Below are 21,227 nucleotides of genomic sequence, written 5' to 3' on the forward strand. Positions count from 1 at the left end.
AACATCAAATTTACAGCACTTTCAAACACTTTGTGGAGATAAATGTTTGGCTTACCTCAAAGAATTATTGCCAACATGAAGAGATTCTACCAAAACATTTGGTGAGCTACACAAATATAAGTTATTAAGAAAAATCAGAAAAAATCATGGATTAATGATGGTTCACAACTTGTGAGAATGAAACATGTATCCATATCCCAATGGTGATAATCACATTGCAGCCCTTCTAGAAACTAACCTCAGTATGGACGCATGGGAACTACTGGTCCCAAGCCTGGGATGTGGCAAGCTAGGAGCAGAGGGCCAACAGGCAGGTTATCAGGAGGCAGCAGCAGGTCAGAAGGAGCAGGAGTGGGCCCACTGACCACATCTGGCCAAAAAACTCCTATGTGTTACGCTTATCAAAATTGCAATTTTAGCCCTGGCTGGTGTGGCTCAGTGGATTGAGCGCCTGCTTGCAAACCAAAGGGTTGCCAGTTCGATTCCCAGTCAGGGCACATGCCTGGGTTGCAGGCCAGGTCCCCAGTTGGCGGTGCGTGAGAGGTAACCACACACTGATGTTTCTCTCCCTCTTTCTCCCTTTCCCTCTCTCTAAAACTAGATAAACAAAATCTTTTTTTTTTTAAAAAGCAATTTTAATTAACAAAAAAAAATCACAACTAGCCTCTCTGATAAATATGTTTGTTCATTATGAATGGACATTCTTTGAAAGATAAAAGTGACCTCAATAGATAAGTAGTGGACAGCTAATCACATGGAAAGGGGAGATTTTTCTTGTAAAGTCTCAGAGCCTCCTAGAGCTCTGGAATTTGCAACAGAGAGCATGTTATTATCTACCAACAATCATTTAAATCAAATTAGTTTAACAAATATGTATTTTGAGAAAAAGCTTCATTTTTCTTTCTAAGTTCATTCAGCAAAACTAAGGAAATAAAAGTCAGTATAGCTTAGTATTTTAAAGTCAAGCCACTTTTATTATTAAAGTAACCGAGGCACATCCAAACACTACTAATATGTATAAATTTAAAATTTTTAAAGTAGGGTAAATTCTATGGCATGGGAACTATACCTAGAGCCTTTACTGTAAAAAAACCTTTTAAGGTAAAATCTCCCCAACACCCAGAGGTAACTGCTTAGAGCTTTATGAAATATCAGTATGATAGGACCACAATTTGTGTAACCAGTCCCCCATTAATAAACAGTTTCATTACACAACAGCTTCTTTCCTTCCCAATGAAAAAAAAAGTTGCAACAAGCATATTTTCTGTGTATTCATTTGCACAAAGCCCTAGGACATACCTTCCCAGTTACGGAGTTCTGGGAGAAGCATACAATATATGTGTGCACTGGAGATGTTGACAGCTCCCGACAGACTACCCGAACACAAATGCAGCTGCTCCCCAGGTTACCCTTCACACTCCAGGGCCGGAGGACCTTTCCCATGTGTTCATAGCACTGGTTATCAAACATTTTTAAATTTTTTAAAAAGATTTTATTCACTATTTTTAGAGAGGGAAGGGAGAAAGAGAGGGAGAGAAACATCAGTGAGTGGTTGCCTCTCATGTGCCCCCTACTAGGGACCTGGCCCCACAACCCAGGCATGTGCCCTGACTGGGAATCAGCGACCCTTTGGTTCACAGGCCGGAACTCAACCCACTGAGCCACACCAGCCAGGGTTTAAACATTTTAATATAAGCTTTCTATAATGTCAAAATTATTTTTAAGGAGATAGGGGAAGGCATGGTTACCTTTTTAAATGAAAAAGTAATTCCCACATATGTTGAATTTTCACATTGCATAAAAAGCTCTTTCGACCTGCTCCAGCCCTCCAACCAAGACAAGAGTGTTCATAATCTCTTGGGTTCCTCTAAACCTACTCTACACATCTAAGCCTGTCAAGGAGTACATAACATCCTCCCTTTCTGGAAAATACACTATGGAAACATCACACTACATCTTGCTTTTCTACTTAATCTTAGAGGTAATTTCACATCAACATATACTAAACAACATCAATTCTCTTTTCATAGCTATACATCATTCCATCACAAAGAGCTGTGAGCTAGCCAGTCCCTCACTCAGAGTCTTCTTGGTTCCCGCTTCCCGTAGTTGTAACGCCATAAGAATATTCTGGAGCAAACTTCTTCGTACACATGCAAGTGTTTCAGTCAGATATACTTTCATCACTGACACTGCTGGAATATGCTGTCACGTCTACAGATGCTCAATTATCCAGGAGTTGTATTTGGGTTACTTAACTCTCCATCTCTTTAATCTTGAGTGAAGGTAAGCACCTGCCAAAGGATTAGATGCCTGCTAAGAAATGTCCTTTCTGTCCTTTGCCCATTTTCTATTGAGCTACTGCTACTGTTCTTGTCAATCACAATGAATTTCATACATAGCAGGTCCTCAAATAACACTGTTTCATTCAACATCCACAAGATGCTCTAAGAATTTTACTCTTGCTTATATCTATTATTATCCTATGGACAAACTGGTTTCTTCACACATCTTTTCACTTAAAGTTGCAGAAGCCACTGACAATGTTAAATGAGGACTTCCTGTGCAAAAGAAACTAGCCCATCATCACATATACTACAAATATTTTGCCCCAGTTTATTTTATGTATGGCTATTTTTCATGTGCTAATATCTTATTAGCATATGACAAATGTATCCATCTTTCTCTTATAGCTTCTAGGCTTTATCATATCTGAAGACGTCAAAAACAAATTTATTTGGGGGGATCCAACTTGATATTTTTCCAACTGGTTAATCCATACTTTCCAACACTGTTCATTGAAAACCAACCCATCTTCTCTGTTCTGACTTAACACACACCCTTCAAAATAAACTAAATTACTACATATGTTTCAGTCTCTTTCCGTAGTCTCAATTCCTCTATTTATCTATTCTGACATTAAATTAATTGGGTCATTTCAAAAGTGCACTGACCACCCTGACTAGTGTGGCTCAGGAGGTTGGGCAAAATCCTGCAAAGTGAAAGGTCACCGGTTCAATTCCAACAGACTGGGTTGCAGGTTTGGCCCCAGCTGGGGCATGGACAGGAGGCAATCGATCCTCTCATACTGATGTTTTCTCCCTCTCTCCTTCCCTTCCCCTCTCTCTAAAAGTAAATAAATGAAACCTTTAAAAATAAATAAAAAGTGCACTGACCTGATTTAGTAGAAATGCTAAGATTTGTGATCAATAAAACTATGTAACTAAAACTGAAATTTCAACCTACATACCTGTATATACCTACCAGATTCTCTGAAACCCAGTATCACAAGGTAATGGCCTCTTTATATAATCATTTTCAGGTTACTGAAGAATTAAAACTCCGAATATAGAAAATTACCATTTCCAAGACCCATCTGATGATGATCCGCAACAGATAAGCTGTTGCTGAAGGCATTTTTAGTTAATTCACAGATTCAATGCTGAGAGCACACTGTTGTTAAAGAGTGCCTCTGAGCCCTGGCTGGTATGGCTCAGTGAGTTGAGTGCCAGCCTGTGACCCAAAAGGTCACCGGGTTCAATTCCAGTCAGAGCACATGTCTGGGTTGCAAGGCAGGCCCGTTGGTGGCATGTAAGAAGCAACCAATCAGTGTTTCTCTCCCTTTTCCCCCTCTCTAAAAATTAATAATAACTTTTTAAAAAAGAATGTATTTGAAAATGAATTCTTAATTCAATCACTAAAAATGCTGGTTTAAACAGAATTTACTCCAGCAACAACATATCCTTTAAAATGTCCTTTGGAGGTAAAATGCCTTTCCTTGGGTTTTTTTCTGCCTTCCTCACCTCAAGATCAGTCCCTTCCCAACCTTCAATTCAGGAACCTGAATGGCATCAAAGCCCTCCACTGATTTCAGGTCCTACTTGTATTGGAGGATCAGGGAAAATAAAAAAATTAAAAGAGTGACTCTAAATTATGCATTCTCAATAGGGGTGGAGTAAAAACTGGTCTTAATGGTATATTACAATGGTTTGTGGTGTGGAAAGAATCATAGCACATGAACTTATATGAAGTTTATTTTTGGTACCATGGATATCATGATATCCAGGGTATCACGGAGGGGAGGAGGACAAATTAGGAAAAATGGCTTTAAAAAGGCTCCTTTGGGCCCTGGCTGGTGTGGCTCAGTGGATTGAGCGCCTGCCTGTGAACCAAAGGTCACCGGTTCTATTCCCAGTAAGGGCACATGCCTGGGTTGCGGGCCAGGTCCCCAGTAGGGGGTGCATGTGAGAGGCAACCACACACTGATATTTCTCTCCCTCTCTTTCTCTCCTCCCTTCCCCTCTGTGGAAAAAATAAATAAAATCTTAAAAAAAAAAAAAAAAAGGCTCCTTTGGGAGACAATAATAAAGAAAAGTTGTAAAATATCATTTTACTACCACTAAATTGCAAAAATTTAAGTCGTTTATACTAAGTGTGGGTGGGGATATATACACTGCTATTGGGGGTGTAAATTGCTATAGCCACTTCATGAAACAAGAGAGAGAAAAAAGAAAAGGACATTACAGGACTACTTGAAAGGATGAACATGCGCATCCCTTCCAAGCTACAAATTCCTCCCCTAGGAATAGATCCTGGATAACAGAATATATCCTAGATAAATCCTTGTATACATGCACCAAGAAGATACTCAGGAATATTCATAATATTCTTCATAACAGAAAAAAGAAAACCAGAATCAACCCTATTATCTATGAATAAAGAATGTACAGTTTGGGGAATACTCAATCAACAATGAAAACAAACCATATCCAACAAAATGGATAAATAGAAACATTGTACTGAATGAATAAAAAAATAAAGTTAACAACTACATTATGAAACCATTTTTACAAGAAAGAATAAATGTAACGTTCAAGGAATCATAAAGATATGTAATAAAAATAATTTTAAAAGGAAATGAAATATACAAAATACAGAATCATGCTGGGGTGATAAACAAACTGGTAGACACAAAATGGTACTGGGCTGTGTTCTTGCCCTCGGCCAGAGTGATGGAATAACAAATATCTATGTTGTTTGCTCCACAACTTACATATGCTGCATTATTCCTGTCAGTTCAGTATTTGGCTCTTCACAGTAAGGACTAATTAACATCAAATAAAACTTACATCCAATTCAAAAAACAGGTCCCTTTCTTTACTTGCAATCTCATAATCGGCTCGGAGGGCCAAGTCGTGGATTTTGGTACATTCTCCTAAATCCATGCGCTGTGAGAAACAAACAGAAGTTTACCGTTAACATCTACCCGTTAGGAAGCACATGACCTGGTGTCTCAACTGTCACCAGAATAAACAATACATTTTTGAATACTAAACTATGATAGGAAAATTAAGAAACAGAATATGGCTGAGAAGCCTTATTTTTCTTTTACCACCATGACTATATGGTACTCAGAACTAATGCATTTAAGAGTATAAAAGTTTATATCTCTTTCAGACCCAGAGATAATTAAATAATGAAAACCACACCAGAGATAATTAAAATGAAAACCACATTAATTAGCTTTGTCAATTTTATTTTATTTCTGCGTTAGTCACAGAAGAAACATCTATTCAGTGAATAGCAGATTGGGGGAGGGGGGGGGCGGTGAGCAAAGAAAAGGCCAGAAAATAAGAGCATCGGAATAACAGCAAGCTTCTGGGCATTCCTTCTTGCAATCTTTACTACTCAAGATGCTCAAGTTGCAGAGACAAGAAAAGGAAAGAGCAGATAGAAATCAGGTTTTTGGCAATTACAACAGAAGCTAACACTTGGCTTTTGTGTAGCTCTTCCTATAACAAAGAGAATAAAGCAGAATAGGCTGAGTCAGAGCCAAAAGAATCCTCCTAAATTCTTCTAACCTGGTAAATGACCTCAGACAAATAATTGAGCCATTCAGTTGCCCCATTTGAGAAACAAAAGGCTCTTTTACTAAAACAAATAATCTGTTACAGTAAGATTAGCCTGATGTGCTATTACTTATAAGCACACATAGGAAAATTAAAATACTACATAGATCTTATCTAAATCTGGAGTACAAGACGCCATACAGCTAGACACACCCCGCCTCTGACCATCTAAACAGCAACAGGAAGTTTTTATGCTGAGGATCATATTCAAGACAGAGTGCAAGTTAACAAAACCTAACATCGCCTAACATCGCAATAAGGCATCTCTGAAGTCCAAACTATTGAGCAAAAGCAGATGTCTACATGACTATTAAACAAAAAACGATGGAGTCCAGGAATTCCTTTAAGCTCAAACTATGTTCAAAATGAAGTAAAAACTTTTCTGGGTTATAAAATCCTTAACATTTTAAACAAATCAGAGAGGCTCACGGTTACTGGTTCTTGTGCCCTATCAACAAAAGGGTGTGTAGCATGCTCACTAAAAAAAATATTCTTCAGTATCACCACTGATAGTGACACTACAGTGAGCTGCCTAGTGTGGAGCTTATCTTTATTTCTACCAAAGATAGACTTTTGCATTTAAATGCTAAAATATCTTTTCTCCATCATTATTCTTACTCTTAAGTCATATGTAGCTTGTGTATCATATTTTGCTGTGTATAATGAGTTTTGCCCAAATTTTTGAGGGAAAAATAAGGATGCGCATTATACATGGGTAGTACCTGAAACACCTTGTATGTGTTGTGTTTTGTAATTATTTTTATATAACCTTTCTTGTACCATAATATGTTCAAAAATAAGTGCTAAAGTTCCTTTATAATACAAAAAATAAGTATCTAAATATAAATAAATAAAACACTGAATTAAAGCAAAAGAATTTTTTCCTGCAAGTTTGGGCCAAAAACATGGGTGCACATTATACGCAGGGGCACATTATTCACAGCAAGATACAGGTATATTGGTTATATGGAGGATCTACAGGTAGGGCAATAATGGTTCTAGAAGGCAAAGTTGCAATTTGAGTAACAGTCCCTGTAAGGCTGACTTTTGCTTCATCCACCCTTTTAAATCCCAGCTGGGGGTATGCAAGAGGCAACAGAACCATGTCTCTCTCCATGTCTCTCTCCCTTTCTCCCTCCCTTCCCCTCTCACCAAAAATAAATATTAAAAAATTTTAATAAAATATATAGTTTCTACAAATGAAACTATACATTATAGCTGAAAACTGAGTGGAAGTCATGAGAAATGCTTAAAAGCTAATGAAGTCCCTGTTGCTCAAAGGAAAACTACCACAAGAGGATGTAAGCACTAAAACTTTAAGTACTAAAAATTTTAAGTGAAAACCAATTTCCACTCTTAAAAGTGCCAAATGTCAGGTAGGCTTTGACATTAGGTAACCACAAGTGAAGCAAAATTCACCGTTTCTTCCTTTGGGTGAGAGCTCTCAAACACTGCTAAAGGAAGTGGAGGGTAAGCCTGGGTTCCCTGGTTACTCTCTGGAAGGATCTTCGGCTCAGCCCAGGAGGCAGGGAAGGACTGGCAATTCCCCTGGCAGCTAAACACCAAGCAGAGCTGAAACACCTCGCTCATTAGATCCTTCCAAAACATTCCAAGTGGCTGAATGTTCCACCATGTCAGAACTTTTTTACTGCACAAACGCCTGTTTTCTCCACACTCTAGTGATCTCACACTGCTGACAGGAAAGGACACTAAAGGCTCCTTCCAAAACCTTTGGAAAACAAAGTTCTTCCAAGAAGAGAAATTACACTCCTTTCCCTCCAACTACTGTATTTTACTCTTCCAAATTTACTAACCAATACTACATTTTCCCATTAAGCCCCCAATAAAATTATTACTTCCACTACCCCTTGCCTCACCCTAACAATAAGAGATGGTTTTGAACAAAAATTTAGGCCCGGAGTAGCCTTAGCAGGCTGAGGGTTATAACCACTTTCGTCTTGCTGCTCCCCTCTGAAGAATCACATTCATTCCGATCAAAACAAAACACTAACTCCCGGTAAGACCCATCCCTCAACTGAACCCCTCATCTCCCACTTCCACGTAGCCCACGCCCAATGAGGCTCAACCTTTATAACAACCTCCCCCTGAATTCCCAATCCTTACCCTAAATGACCCTCGGCAGCTCTTGAGATGTATTTGCATCTTCGCATGAACGTGTCTCCTGGGTTTTCTCCTTCTCCTCAGTCTGCCCCTTCTCAGACACACTGCTGAACTGCCCCAGCCCAGCCCCACACAGTCTGTGGCTTCTTACCACTCATTTGATTCCACAGCCTCCGCTCCCCCTCCCCCTCACTCACACCAGTCCGGATGTTAACAGTGGCGTTCCTTCAGATCCATCCTCTTACCCAGAGCATTATATGCCCAAACCAGGCCCATGTTCACCATTCAGGTCTCTACTCCAATGTCCGTTAAGAGGCCTTACCTTATTAACCTATGTAAAGCAGTCCATTTTCTATTTATTATTTATTGTCTGTCCTCTTCCAACATTAGATGAGAGTAAAAATTTTGTCTTACTGGCACCATATCCCCAGTGCCTGGCATAGAGTAGCTGTCCAATAAATGTCTGGTGAATTACTCTATAGCTAACATGGTAAACATTTGTAGGAAATGGATTCAGTCAAGGTATTTTACTCACCAGCATTCTGGAACAATGCTATACAGGGACCTGACCAAGAAAAACATGGCTGAAATGCTTCACTCTGGTGCATGTCCTTCTTCTCCCTCTGACTTCTTCTACTAAGATCTGTCAACAATTCTAGGTTATGAAACTTCCCACAGGAGCATATCCTATGGCTGAACTGTTTATGATTAATAGAAACCAGACATCTACATTGATGGATTTATTTGGCTCTGAATTAGCCTATCCTGCTTGATTTCCTCTGATTTACAGAGTGACACAAACAATATGCAGCAAACTCAAATTATAATGCTTTCCTACGCAAGGTCAAAGTGCAGACAAGCCTCAGGTAACAGAGTCACAAGGTTTGGCATTCATTTCCCATTTGCTGTCAGAAATGCCAGCTTGAGATTTAATACACCTGAGCAGTTTTCCAGTGGTTGCTCCCACCAGGACTGCATTAGTAAAGCAATGATTAATCACAAAGAAGATACTCGCTAGTACATGCACACCTGACCCTTAAAATGAGAAAACAGTTTTTATAACCATGATGTAGGTGTGAAGTCTTAAATGGTGCTGATCTTTATAGGACTCCTTTTCAACAAATGGTGAATCACGGTAGATTATCCTCCACTCCTTAGTCTTCTTAAATCCTATCTAATTTTGAACACACACACATTCTACAAAAAAACTAGCCCTTATCTTTTGGCTCATCTGAAGTCAACTTAAACATTTTAGGGGTCTATAATTCATTGGATATGTTAGTTTTTCAAAAGGGTGACATAATACAAAACTAGACAGTCAACATTATTCCCAACTATTTTAGAAAACCTGAAAATCCGGGTTAGAAACGTATCTTGTTAGATAAAAAGTCTAGCACTATGTTTAACTCGAAAACAAACCAACCAAGCCCAGGTTTTCAAAGAACTATAGGCTACCCTGAGGTACACTTTTTGCTGTAGCCAAATGAGACTACTTGTACTACTTAGCTCTGAATACTTCCGTATAAATGACTTCACAAAAACCTGGTAACTTCAAAGAGAGAATTTTATAACAGAAAATATGTTCCACAATATAAAATTACACTTAACAGAATCTGTAACTTAAAGGGGCAATAAAGGTGATTTCTACCTGATACAGGAAAACAGAATTCAACTTGGAAAATCTATACTACCTATACTGCACCCCTGTCTGAGTGCTCTGTGACTCCCCCTCACCCAATGCACCTACCGTCCCAGCCAGGATGTCGTGGGGGCAGCAATCCAGAAGGTGACTCTTGCAGACTCGGTCATCTGTAAACTTCACCCTCTGTCTGGTTTCATCTCCTGAAATTTATTTGTGGTTTTAAATAAGATAATACCATGTTAAACACAAAAGCATATCTGGTACAATTCACCTGGATGATTTGCAGACTACCAAATACACTGAAAAGCTGATTTAGAGATATTTACAACTGGAGCGGAATGCAGATGTTTTCTGATGCTAAATATATCATGAAGAATCACTTAATGAGATCTGACTCCGCCATTGTGCCAAAGAAGTCAAGGAGTCAAACGTAAAAGACTGAGCACCAAAAGGCCATTAGTCCCACACATACATGTGGGCAATGAGATACCAAAACCCATGCTAATCAGAGGGCCATGAATCACCACGTATGACCGATAACTGGTAGTTTCCACCAACAAAAGCTACTTATTAATCTAATCGTTTTGCTGTGGAGGAGTGTATAGGCAATATTTTGCCCAAACATACAAAGAAAGCTTTCAAACCCTACCACTGACTAATAAATAATCTAGACCTAGTCTTCTCATCCCTCTTTCACCCCCACCCTTAAAAAAGAGAGTTGGCACCTGGGAGTCACTGTTAACAAGACAATACTAAAAAAGGAAAAAAAAGAAAAAAAGCAAAAAAGAACTAGGTTAGTCAATACACACTGTGAGTTCCAACATATACTGTACCCATCTGCATTCTTCAAGACCTCAGCTGCAGAATTTTATGCCCGCTGTTGAAAAGTTTTAAAGGAAAAGTTTTCTTGCCCAACCTGCAGTAAGGAAGTCAGGGGAATGATACATAAAAGTAAAGGCAAAGTGGAATGTGACAAATTTTAAAGCTAATCTGTGTATATGACACAGAGCTGTGTAATACTAAAGGAGGAATATATCTTAGGATTTGCAAGCATCCAGGATTAATGTAGTGTCTTTTTTTTGAAAATGTTTTCTTTCTAAACTACACTTTTAAAGTTACTTGTGAAAAAAAGCAAACACTTTTTTGTTATAACAGCTTAGAAATTGGTTGTGACTCACGGCTCGATGAACATGAGGCTTTTCTGCAACTCCCTTGCAGATTGATGTAGGCAGGCAAAGATACACTGAACCTTTATAAATAAAATAGAGGGGCCACAATTGTTCAGTTTGTATGAAATAAAAATATGGGAAGCAATTCAAAAGCAACTCAATATACAAAGAAAGCTAAAAAGCACTTATTCACCTATGAAATATAGTGCAAAGAATTTGCACAGCCCTGCGAATGTGCCAGTGTGAACTTACAACTTCATTACTTCAGTAGAAAACACAAACCACAGCAGGTATGTAGTTTTGCAAAGATGCAACCGCTTTTTCCTGAAACAACCATCATGATCTTGCACTCCTCCCTACAGTACAACCTACCTACCGACTGACAAGCGCTATCTAAACAGAAGCGATCCTGTGTGGTTGGGAAGGGAGCTTGGAAAAGCACTAGGCAGGAACCCACGTAAGAAAAGCTCAATTTACGGCTCTCCTTGCAACGGTACAGAACAAGAACGACCGGGGTTCGAGGCCCATCGGCTCCCTCGGGTGTAGCTTCTCCCAGGCTGCCAGCGACTTGGAGCCCATGTTAGCTCCAGCCCTTCGCCGACTCCCCGGTTGGAGAAGCTGCGGCGCCCACCGGGTTGTACATGGCAAAACCGTAAATGGGAATGCCCCACCGACGGAGCGGGCTCGGAGAAAGAAGCCCACCGAAGATCCGCGGAGGGTGGGAGAAAAGCCAGCCGAACAGGAGAACCCGCTCAGACAAAGGCCTGGCGACTGCCGTCGGCGCGTGGGGCGGGGGTGGGGGGAGAGCGCAGGCGCAGACGGTCGCTGCCCCCGCCTCAGGCCGCCCGGCGGCCTCGCCTCACTCCCGCCCCAGCCCCTCGCCTGGCCGGCTGCCCCGACTCACCGTCCCGGGCCGTGCCCATGAGCTGGTCCAGCAGGGCCCGCATCTGCGCCTGGGCGGACATGGTGGCCAGCGGGGGCGGCAGGTACGGCCGCGACGAGTCCTCTCAAGGAAACGGCAGCGGCAGCGGTAGCAGCAATGACGAAGGATGGTCGCGTCGGCCTCGAGCCCTCTCGGCTACTTCCTGTTTCGGGGGAATGTCGGGAGGAAGTGCATCAGCTCTGGCCTTTGGCCTGCTGGGAAATGTAGTTTCAGGGGCCGGTGGGTGTACAACTCCGCCCTGGAGGAGAATGAGGCTGGGTTCTTCAAGCGTAGTCCACGGGGCAACACCAGTATACTCTGATTCTACTTTGGAGCCCAAGATCTGTAGGTTCTACGGAGGCTAACGTTCAATAAAACAAAACGAATATAATTTGTATTTATTTTACTTATTTTTAAATTATTTTATTTTAATTTTAATTTTTAGGGAGAGAGGGGAAGGGAGGGAGAAAAGAGTTGGAAACTTCAACGTGCAGTTGCCTATCTCACACACCCCCCGCCCACTGGGGACTTGGCCCACAACCCAGGCGTGTGCCCTGACTGGGAATCAAACCAGCAACCCTTTGGTTCATAGGCCTGTACTCAATTCACTGACCCACACCAGCCAGGGCTACTTTTTTTAGAGGGAGGGAGAAAGAGAGGTAGAGAAATATGGATCAGTTGTTTCTCCTAAGCACCTGACGTGGACCCAGAGTATGTGCCCTGGCCAGAAACCAGCCATCTGGCTACCTTTCCGTTTGCCAGAGGAAGCTCAACCAACTGAACCACACCAGTCAGGGTCAAGATGAATATTGACAAACTAAACAAGAAAATAAATCCCGTGGGATTTTTGCTAGCCAATTTACAAATTAATGAGTCTTTAACCTGAACAGAAATCTGGAGGTCCTGTAGGAGGAACTCTCAAGTCCTGAGTCATGAAAGAAAGACCTACAAGAAGAATTCTAAGGCTATAACAACCCTTCCCCACAGACTTCCCCTTACCCTCTATAAAAGACTTTCCATTGTTTACCGTGAACTTGCACGTGATTCACTATGGCACCAAGATCTGTAATGCAATCCTGTCTTTACTCCCGAATAAGTCTTTTTTTGCTAAGTGAATAACTGGCTGACACTTTGTTTGCAGTCAACACATGGGGTCCAGAGAAGACGCCCCATAGCCCTGGGATGGTGAGCACGCAAGTATGGCACCTACGGAGCCAGCCATTGTAACAAGCTGTTTTTCTCGCCTTTTCAGGAGCTTGAGGGTAAGTTTTCTGTTGAGTCCAAGCTTTCACTCCTCTTGTGTTTAAAGCTCTCTGGACTTTATTCGAAATCTGTGTAGAGGTTTCTTTTCTTTTTCTGTTAAAAGGACTCGTTTGTTTGTGAACTCTCTTCCACACTGTCTCCTGAGTCCCTAAGGAAGGGATACCCAAACCCCAGGCAGAGGACCGGTACTGGGCCTTGGCCTGTTAGGAACCAGGCTACAAGTAAATCTCCCTTGAGCTTTACCTCCTGTCTCCACCTCAACATCCCCATCCGCAGTAGGGGGAATGGGGAAGGAGCTCACCTGAGCTCTGCCTCATGTCGCCACCCCCTAACCCCCCCACTCCACTACCCCTACCCTCATCTTCCATTAAACCAGTCCTTGGTGCCAAAAAGGTTGGAGACCACTGCCCTGGGGGACCAGTCTGTATCTTGGGACCATGTTAGCCATTGACTTGATTCTTTTAGAATCGGATACTTTGCGCTAGCTGTCAGCCTAATTTTGTCCCATGGAAATTGCGTGGTCAGACTTTGACCTGGTTCTCTCCGGAGCAGGCTATTTTAATACTGATACACTTTTTCACCCTGGCTGGTGTGGCTCAGTGGATTGAGTACTGGCCTGCAAAGGAAAGGGTCACCTGTTCAATTCCCAGTCAAGGCACATGCCAGGGTTGCAGGCCAGGTCCCCAGTAGGGGGTGTATGAGGGGCAACCACACATTGGTGTTTGTCTCCCACTCTTTCTCTCTTTCCTGTCTCTCTAAAAATAAATAAATAAATAAAAGAATAAAGAAATAAAAATTAATGGAACTGGTTGGTATTAAGCCTGCAGGCTGCCTAAGCTGTATGAGTTGTTTAGCCTGTTTGCAGGGTCCTTGCTCTAGATAAAAGCCTCTGAAAAATAGTCTTAGGTATCTAAATGTTTCCCTCCCACAGGGACCCTGTAAGGGGGTGCAGAGTAAGGGTCCCCTGAAAATAGGAAAAAAATTCCCACATCTCTTTATTGGGGGAGGGGGAAGTGGATGATACTACTTAGTATATTTTGCATAACAATGGCAAGTTAATAGCTGTGCCTTTCTTGAAGGGAAAGAACTGCTGCCCAGGGAGAAAGGTATAGTGACTTGTGACACAGCCAGGGGAGGTGGAGGCCCCTGTGTCATGGGAACTCTTGCCTTGACTAAAGATAGCAGCCAAAAGAAGGTAAAAGATACTGGGGAACTGGCAAAAATGGCACGCCATAGAAGGGACCAGATTGGAGTCACAAAGGAAGTTCTGGGCTGACCATTCAAACTAAGGGCGAGCTGAAAGAGAAGAGGAAGGACTTCCAGTCCAGATAGTGGCACAGGCAGACACAGCTCACCTCTTTGCACAACCACATCAAAATTATAACTAAAATATAGAGCCACCACGACTCAGGCACATCAGAAATTGGGCAGAGTAGAAGTCTGACAACTATGGAATTAAAGAAACCACAACCATCCAGACTGATAGGAGGGGTGCAGATGCAGAAGGGGCTGGTCCCATACTGATGTGCATAAGAATTTGGGAGGGATATCTCAGGAGCAAGGAGTCCCAGCCCCACACCAGGCTCCCCAGCCCATGGTTCTAGTGCCAGGAAGATAAGTCCCCACAACTTCTGGCTGCAAAAACCAGTGGGGATTGAGTTAGTGGAAGAAATTGTTGGATCCTCAAGAAGTTCCTCTTAAAGAACCCATACATGGACTCACCTACTCAGACTCACTCCCTCTGAGCCCCAGCACCAGGGTAGCAGCTTGAAAGGAAGCAGTGGTATACAGGTGTCACAGGTGGGCATAGATAACCAGGTTCTTGGTAATAGCAAACAAAGAATTGAACCAAACACGGAGTTTCTAGCAGAAATAGAGCAGATTTATTAAGCAATAATACAATCCATAGAATATGGGAGTGGGCCAACTCCAAGCAGAGATTGACCTCAGGGGCTAGAGGGATTTGATTCTTATAGGGTAGATATTTCCTGGCTAATTTTGGCAGGTTTTTATTGCACATGTACAAGTAGTTATATCACTTTAAAGCTACCGTGCATGTGGTCTCCCATGATTTTCCTTGACTGGCCACTGGGGAAGGGGGTCGCACATGTTAATTTGTTATAATGCTGTTATAACGAAGCAGGGTCATGCAGCATCCTCTGCGCAGGTCCATTCATGATTCACCGTGATTCAGTGCTTTTCCGGAGAGCGGGAACGACTGGTCTCTCTGTCCTGTATCGACGTCCTTTATCTTAGCCCTGGGGCTCCTCCGGAGTTTCCTCCTTCCTGACCATCTCCTGTCTCACAGGAAGAAACTGAAGTGTCTGGCATCAAGGCAAGCAGAGACCATTGTCCCATTTCTGAACTCCCTCTCCCACAGACCCGGTTAACTGGTGCCATATCTGAGACTCCATCCAGCTGGCTAACACTGTTTGACTAACCTTGGAGATCCCCAGAGCCTCTACCCTACCCAACTTATGGGTCCACTCAAGCTGCTTTTCCATAAGAGTAGATGGTCTCGGCTCCTAAATACTATCAAACAAGCAACAGCTGGCAGCTTGGCTTCACCTGGGAATCTCCAAGCCCAGCACAAGTAGCAGCCATCTAGATTGCTTTACAGCTCAGGCAGGGTGCCCTGGGCAAAGCACAGGTGGGGGCTGACCTTGGCCTGCACCACCTGGGAAACCCCAGGGCCAGCACACCCAGTGGACAGCTACAGACCCTGACAGAGCACCGCCACCCTGCCCCTGCACAGCTGATCCTCCACAGACAGTGGAGGATGGTGGTCAGTGGGCACAGCCAGTCCTTGCAGCTGACTGGCCTGGGTAAATCCCTCCCATTGACCTGCCCACAGCAGCCAAGGCTCAACTACAAGAGGAGGGTGTACTCAGCCCACATGAAGGGCACACCTTGAGTACCCAGGTTGAGTGATAGGGGAGGCTGTGCCAGGGGACTCTACAGGACATCTGTTGCATTAGGCCACACTACCAAGACACGGAGTCAAAGCAGCTCTACCTAATACACAGAAACAAACATAGGGAGCCTGCCAAAATGAGGAGACAAAGAAACATGGCCCAAGTGAAAGAACAGATCAAAACTCCAGAAAAAGAGCTAAACAAAACAGAGATGAGCAATCCACCAGATGCAGAGTTTAAAACACTGGTTATATAAGGATGCTCAAGGAACTTAGTGAGGACCTCAGCAGCATAAAAAAACCCAGTCAGAAGTGAAAGATCCACTAATTGAAATAAAGAACAACTTATAGGGAAGCAACGGTAGAGTGGATGAAGCCGAGAATCAAATCAATGATTTGGAACATAAGGAAGCAAAAAACAATCATGTGGAGCAACAAGAAGATAAAAGAATTAAAAAAAAATTAGGATAGTATAAACAGCCTCTGGGACAACATCAAAATGTCCAACATTTGCATCATAGGGGTGCCAGAATGAGAAGAGAAAAGAGCAAGCAATTATAAATCTATCTGAAAAAATAGTGAAAGAAAACTTCCTTAATTTGGTGAAGGAAATCATGCACAGAGAGTCCCAATCACGATGGATGCAAAGAGGCCCACTCCAAGACACATCATAATCAAAAGACCAAGGGTTAAAAATGAAAAGAGACTCTTAGAACCAGCAAGAGAAAAGAAGTTAGTTTCCAGATGGTTGATAGATGGGAGGATAGAGGGGCAGAATGGGTGAGAGGTGAGGGGGTTAAGAAGTACAAATAGGTAGTTACAGAACAGCCACGGGGGTGTGAAGTACAGTATAGGAAGTGGAGTAGCCAAAGAACTTATACACATGACCCACGGACATCAACAATGGTCGGGCGGTTACCTGAGGGAGCAGGGGGTGCTGGGTGGAGGGGGAAAGGGGGGAAAATCAGGACAATTGTAATAGCATAATCAATAAAATATAATTTAAAGAAAAAAAGAGGGAGCCACGCAACCTGAAAGGCTGTAGGAGAGAGAGTCCACCACGAAGAGTGTCTGGTCTGCCACGAGGTCTGGTGAGAAAGGAGGAAGCCACGCGGTGTGGAGTGAGAGCATGCCACGAGGCCTGAGGTAAGAAAGAGGGTGCTGGCCGGGAAGCTTGCCTGGAGAAGATGGTGGCAGAGCTGTGCAGGGACCTGTCTAACCGAGCCTGGATTCGTGAGAGGTGCTTGGAGCTGAACTGTGACTGTGAACGTTGAGCTGCAGACTTCTGCTTCTCTGAAGGACATACGGAGAAGTCAGTCTCTTGAGACATGTGCCTTCCTGGACTCTACCATGATCTAGCGTAACATGGTGCACATTTCCCTGAACCACTCTGGGATGGTTCTGTACTGGAACCACTCTGGGATGGAGGCTGAGAACAGCACACCCCAGACCCTGAAGGAGAGAGCTGCTGCGAGAGGATGGCGACTCTGAAACCCACAGGTGCACGTTCCAGAGGGGACGGAGGTCTGTTTGCGCAGCATGCTGAAGAACAGATAAGGATGTGGGGAACTTCTGGGCATGTTTTGCCTCATAGCCTTTTGGGGAGCAAGGGAAGTGCTGGGTCTCCTGGGAGGGCAGGGCTCTGGGCAGGAGGGCTCCCCGCTCCTCTGAGGTTGGAATCCTGTAAATGAAATCCTGTTTCCTTCAACACTAATTGTTGGGTTATGTATTAAGGGACCACACGGCCAAGCCCCAGTTTGCTCGGTTACAGCCCCAGCCAAATTTATGTTTAAAAACCATGGTTCCTTATGCACATTTTTAACTAAATGGACTTCTGTGACCAAAAGAAATTTAGAATATCAAGGACCATTATGGGGAACTTCCCCCACGACACAACTCCTATGTAATATAATGACTCCTGTTTGCTGGTTTCACCTAAGCTCCTGTTTTAAAATCATCATACAGGAAAAAATACAGTAATAAAATAAATAAAAATAAGATCATCACATACACTAAGTTTGCTGTGTTTTTAATTTTGCACTTTTTTTCCTGTTCAACTCTGCACCTGTTGCTTGTTGAACCTGGGCACAAGCGATTTGGATCATGAGTTTTCCCTCCAACATTTGACAGAACACCCAGAAGAGGTCCTTCCTGGTATCAGGGGACAAAAGGTTGTGGATTTTGGAAGACCTGTCCATCAGCCCTGCTTTCAAAGATCTCAATCAAAAGGGGCAAATGTCAAAGTTAGTAACAGACTTGAATCAAGATAAAAATCCCTATAGCCCTGACTGGTGTGGTGTGGTGGATTGAGCGCCAGCCTGAGAACCAAAGGGTCACCGGTTTGATTCCCAGTCAGGGCATTTGGCTGTGTTGCGGGCCAGGTTCCCAGTTGGGGGTGTGCGAGAGGCAAGCCATCCACATATTTCTCACACATGAATGTTTCTCTCATTCTCTTTCTTCCTCCCTCCCCCTCACCTTAAAAATAAATTTACAAAACAGAAACAAAAAAAAAAAGAATCTCTGAATCCCTGTAGGAGTCCTCAAGCCCTTTGTCAGTTGTGACAGCCCTACAGGGAGAACTCTGTGGTTTTAATAGCTCCCATCCACCAACTTCCTCTTCCCCTCTATAGAATGTCCTCTCCTTTGTTTATCCAGCTTGCTCTTGCCACACTTACGGGATTGCATCCTTTCTTCTTTCCTAAATAAATCCTTTTTGCTGAAGGAATACCTGGCTGATTTTTGTTTATGGTCAACGCCATGGAACCGTGAACACGTTCAGCTACTCTCAGACTCTTTTTTTTTACATCTGTGAAATGAGGATTCTCATGGTGCCCGTCATATGTCTTGCGAATGTTAAAATCAAGCATGGAATTGACATTAGGTTCTGTGATTACCCTGTGAGCTCATTGTCTGCCATCCATCAAGGCTATTCTAGCCCTAGCCACGTCAAGAGACTGACAATGAACTCTCGGTACAGTACTCTCCCTTGTGTAGAGCAGCCTGCTGCTTGAAGATGGGTTGACTACACTGGGTTCTTTCCACTCTAGGAGGACGGTGGTGCATCCTCTTGGAACTGTCAACAGATCCTCACTGTAGCACCTCCACACCAGCCCATACATCCAAAGGCTTGTGGAATTCTGGGCCACCGACATGGAATCAACCCTGCACAACGCTGCCTCATATCAGGAGATCCATTTTATAGTAAGGCAGGTCAAATGTTTATTTCTGTGTAACAAGCCACTTAAAACCTCAGCTGTGTGAAACAAAATGATTTATTATTTCTCATGATTCTGTGGAATTCAGCCAGGGTTTAGCTGGGCTCTTCAGCACTAGGTGGTGTTGACTGGGTTCACAAAACTGCTTACATGAAACTGGGCTGAGTGAAGGTCCAAGAAGGCTTCAATGACGTGCCTGGCCCCTCCGGCCCTCCACGTGGCCTGTCTCTGTACATGAGATGTCATTCAGCCACCTAGCCTCATCTGCTTCATAGCATGGTGGCTGACAGCCACCAGGGAGACAGTAGAAGCTGTTAATCCTTTTAAGGTCTAAGTTTAAACCCTAGAACTTTACTCTTACCATTATCTGCCAGTCAAAGCAACTGAACAGGCCAATGCAGATTCAAGGGGAGGTGAAACAAATACTACTTTTTGATGTCAGGAAGCGCTTGTGTGTACAGAGATGTGAAGTATTTCCTATAACCATTTTTGCAGACTCCTGACCGATACTGACATCTCATCATTTCTCTCATTGACTGCTTTTTGGCATTTGTCCTTGTCCAGCCAAGGGGCTTCCCGGCAGTCACTGAGGCCTCGCATGACTACACACGTGCAACCCAGAAGCACAGAAAAGTTATATTCTATGGGGCAAAACTTAAACTTGGTCCAAGTGGCGGTGGAATCTGGTGGACAGATTTGTGTTTCTTCCCACACACCCCCCCAGCCCCCACTGGCTACCCTGAGACACAGCAGTGGTTCATATCCTCGTGGGAGACCAACTGAGGAAAGCAAACAATCCAGAGTGCCTGAGACCAAATAGAGGCCAGCTCATTAACTCCCTCTTGTTTGTGCCCTCCTCCTTCCATGCCTCCCTCCCTTAGCTCCGAGTCCTAATCCCCGGGACCAAAACCCTTAACAAAGTAGCAGTACAGAAGCTTCTCTGTCAAGCTCTACTTTCTGGGGAACTGAAATTAGAACAAGAGACCTGCACTAAAGGAATTTATAAAGGATGTTGTTCAGAAAGAAAATTAAAGTAAGTGGTACTAGAACTTCTGGTTATTCAAATGGGAAAAAAAATTATCTCTTTACTTCACATTAAATCTATTCCGAACTGAATTGAGACTTCAAGGGTAAATCACAACTTTAAGACCATTAGAAAAGGGTAACTTGGGGTAGGGCAGGATTCCTTAAACAAGACACAGAAAGTACTAACCATGGTTTTGGCAGGGTGGCTCATTTGGCTGGAGTGTCATCCTGTACACCAAAGGTTGTGGTTTTGATCCCCAGTGGGGCACGTGTGAGACAACCAAGATGTTTCTCTTGGTGAGGATTAAAAAGAAAAATGAGCCCTGGCTGGTGTGGCTCAGTGGATTGAGCACTGGTTTGCAAACTAAAAAGTCACTGGTTTGATTCCTGGTCAGGGCACATACCTGGGTTGTGGGCGGGCTTTTCCCTCTCTTCCCCTTTCTAAAAATAAATAAATAAAATTTTTTTAAATTAAAAAAAGAAAAATTAAAAAGTACTAATCATGAAAGGTACATTTTTCTGTATTAAAATATAAACTTCTGTTCGTCAAAAAGCACTACAAAATGAAAAGCAGCAAACTGAGGTACTTATAAACACAAATCACCGACAAAAATTTAATGTCCAAAGGAGAGCGCTAAGAAACAATAAGAAAAAAGCAAGCCATTCAACAGAAAACTGGACCAGAGAAGAAATGTCTTGGCCAATAAACATGTGGAAAGATGCGTTTAATAATCATGGAATGAGAACAAAACCACAAGCAGATACTACTTCAAACGCATCGAAATGACAAGGCCAGGTCTGGTGGTGGCCACCGCCCACTCACGTGGCGCTGGATCCCCACGCGCACTCCGGCTTCCAGCGCCTCTGGAGACTCGCCCCGCCGCCAGATGTAGACCTGGATCCAACCTCCCCGCCCGCGGGACTGGGACAGAGGGTCCCAAGAATCAGACCCCCGGGGGGCGTACCCCAAATCCGCGTTGCTTAGCAACTAAAGCCAGCCGGGAGGCGGGGCCCGCTCAGCGCACTTCCGCCCGTGCCCCGGCAGG

General features: G+C 43.3%; 1 protein-coding gene across 3 annotated transcripts in view; it reads right to left on the reverse strand.

Annotated features, from left to right (window-relative positions):
• The window catches only part of LUC7L (LUC7 like), a 36,226-nt gene extending 24,305 nt beyond the window's left edge, over positions 1 to 11,921 (reverse strand). For 2 of the 3 annotated variants that reach the window (XM_024553117.4, XM_024553118.4), the window contains exons 1-3: positions 11,746 to 11,921; positions 9,778 to 9,872; positions 5,130 to 5,228 (exon numbers count right to left, since the gene is read on the reverse strand). In XM_024553117.4, coding sequence (XP_024408885.1) covers positions 5,130 to 5,228; positions 9,778 to 9,872; positions 11,746 to 11,806 — 255 coding nt within the window. In that variant the 5' untranslated portion in view covers positions 11,807 to 11,921. Of the gene's footprint in view, positions 1 to 5,129; positions 5,229 to 9,777; positions 9,873 to 10,850; positions 10,922 to 11,745 lie in introns of all 3 variants that reach the window. The other variant, XM_024553120.4, reaches the window with a different exon arrangement.
• Between the last annotated feature and the right edge of the window lie 9,306 nt (positions 11,922 to 21,227).

The sequence above is a fragment of the Desmodus rotundus genome, chromosome 1, assembly GCF_022682495.2.
Source record: "Desmodus rotundus isolate HL8 chromosome 1, HLdesRot8A.1, whole genome shotgun sequence".
Classification (NCBI taxonomy): Eukaryota; Metazoa; Chordata; class Mammalia; order Chiroptera; family Phyllostomidae; genus Desmodus; species Desmodus rotundus.